Here is a 1,936-nt window from a genome sequence, read left to right as displayed (position 1 = left end):
TTATTATTATTATTATTATTATTATTATTATTATTATTATTATTATTAAGACGTCGAGCTGGCAGACTCGTTAGCACGCCGGGTTAAATATTTAGCAGTATTTCGCCCGTCGCTACGTTCTGATTTCAAATTCCGCCGAGGTCGACTTTGCCTTTCATCCTTTCAGGGTCGATAAACTGAATACCAATAAAACACTGGGGTCGATATGATCGACTGCCTGCCTCCCCTCAAAATCCAGACTCTGTGCCTATAGCAGAAAGTATTGTTATTATTGTTATTGTTAAGGCGGCGAGCTGGCAGAATCGGTAGCACGTTGGGCGAAATACTTAGCAGCATTTCGTGTGTCTTCACGTTCTGAGTTCAAATTCTGCCGAGGTTGACTTTGCCTTTGCCTTTTATCCTTTCTGGGTCGATAAAATAAGTACCAGTCAAATACTGGAGTCGATATAATCGACTATACCCTTCCCCTCAAAATTTCAGGCCTGGTGCCTAGAGTAGAAAGGATTATTATTAAGGCGGTTAGCTGGCAGAATCGTTAGCACACCGGCCAAAATGGTTAGCCGAATTTCGTCCGGGTTTACGTTCTGATTTCAAATTCCGCCGAGGTCGACTTGGTCTGTTATCCTTTCTGAGTCGATATACCGAGAGAGAGAGAGAGAGAGAAAGAGATTTTAATTTGTTGTACTGGCAGTCTATAAAGTTGAGTACACTCTGAGTTTATTTGACCATGTTGAGAGTCTATTCGTTTTATTACACATAATTAACAGATTAAACTAGGAGTCAATTCAATCGATTATTCTAAGAGTTTGTTCAATGAATGATACTCCAAGTTTAACCAAGTTTAAATGATTACATACAAAGACAGTTAAGTCGACAAAACTTGAGGTTTACTCGAGAGATTATTCTGGGATTATTTTCAATTAACTCTACTCCGAGTTTGACTCTTAGTTATACTCGAAGTCTATCCAGTTGACTATAATCTTACTCTATAAATTTTTCTCCTTGTGTCACTTAAAGACATTCCTATTATTTCCAGGGGGCGCTGGCTGGTACGCTCTGTGCCATAGTCATTACACTGTGGCTTGCGTTTGGATCGATATTTTCAAGTACACTTCCTCCAACACCTTACCTACCTCCAGCACCAACTGATCAATGTCCTGTCACTAACATATCGATACTTTTTATGTCACACAATGTTACAACAGCTGAAATGGTGACAAACACCACAAAATATTCCATGTAAGTAAACCTGACGTTTCTTTTCTGATGTTGTTGGTGTTGTTGTTGTTGATTATAGCAGGGGTCCATTTAATAGTCTATACTCGGAGTCTATTCAGTGAATATATATATATATATATATATATATATATATATATATATATATATATATATAGATATATATATATATGTATATATGGAAATCGGTGCTCATTCAAAGCCAGTGAACAGTGCTTGACGATACCGGTATGACTTTGAATCACTCCAACAATTCAAAATAATGAGTTTCAAAGGCCTTTATGTTTTTGATATCCAATGTGCACTTTCGCTTTTTTCTTCTTACTTTCCCCATATCTTTTCCACGTGTAGTTCTTATTTTCTATTTTGTTTTTGAAACATATTTCTGTTATATATATATATTAGAAAAAATAAGGTACTCAGAGATCTGGATGGTTGTACATTTACAGATTATTTATTAATATGTCACATGTTTTTATAAATCATATATTAGCGCTTGCATCTATTCTAGTAATATCTCCAGAATGTGGAGATTCTACTAGAATAGATGCAAGGGCTAATATATGATTTATAAAAACATGTGACATATTAATAAATAATCTGTAAATGTACAACCATCCAGATCTCTGAGTACTTTATTTTTTCTAATATATAATTCCTGTACATCACCTCCAAACCTTCTAATATATATATATATATA

At 35.1% G+C, this 1,936-nt stretch overlaps 1 protein-coding gene across 1 annotated transcript in view; it reads left to right on the top strand.

Moving 5' to 3' along the window:
• The window catches only part of LOC106878510 (sodium-dependent multivitamin transporter), a 64,847-nt gene that overhangs the window by 56,857 nt on the left and 6,054 nt on the right, over nucleotides 1-1,936 (top strand). The window contains exon 12 of the mRNA XM_052978456.1: nucleotides 1,037-1,239. Within this exon, the coding sequence (XP_052834416.1) occupies nucleotides 1,037-1,239 (203 nt within the window). The remainder of the gene's footprint in view (nucleotides 1-1,036; nucleotides 1,240-1,936) is intronic.

The sequence above is a fragment of the Octopus bimaculoides genome, chromosome 1 (genome assembly GCF_001194135.2).
Source record: "Octopus bimaculoides isolate UCB-OBI-ISO-001 chromosome 1, ASM119413v2, whole genome shotgun sequence".
Lineage (NCBI taxonomy): Eukaryota > Metazoa > Mollusca > Cephalopoda > Octopoda > Octopodidae > Octopus > Octopus bimaculoides.
The sequence above is the reverse complement of the archived record's forward strand: the minus strand, read 5'-3'. Positions and strand labels throughout refer to the sequence as shown.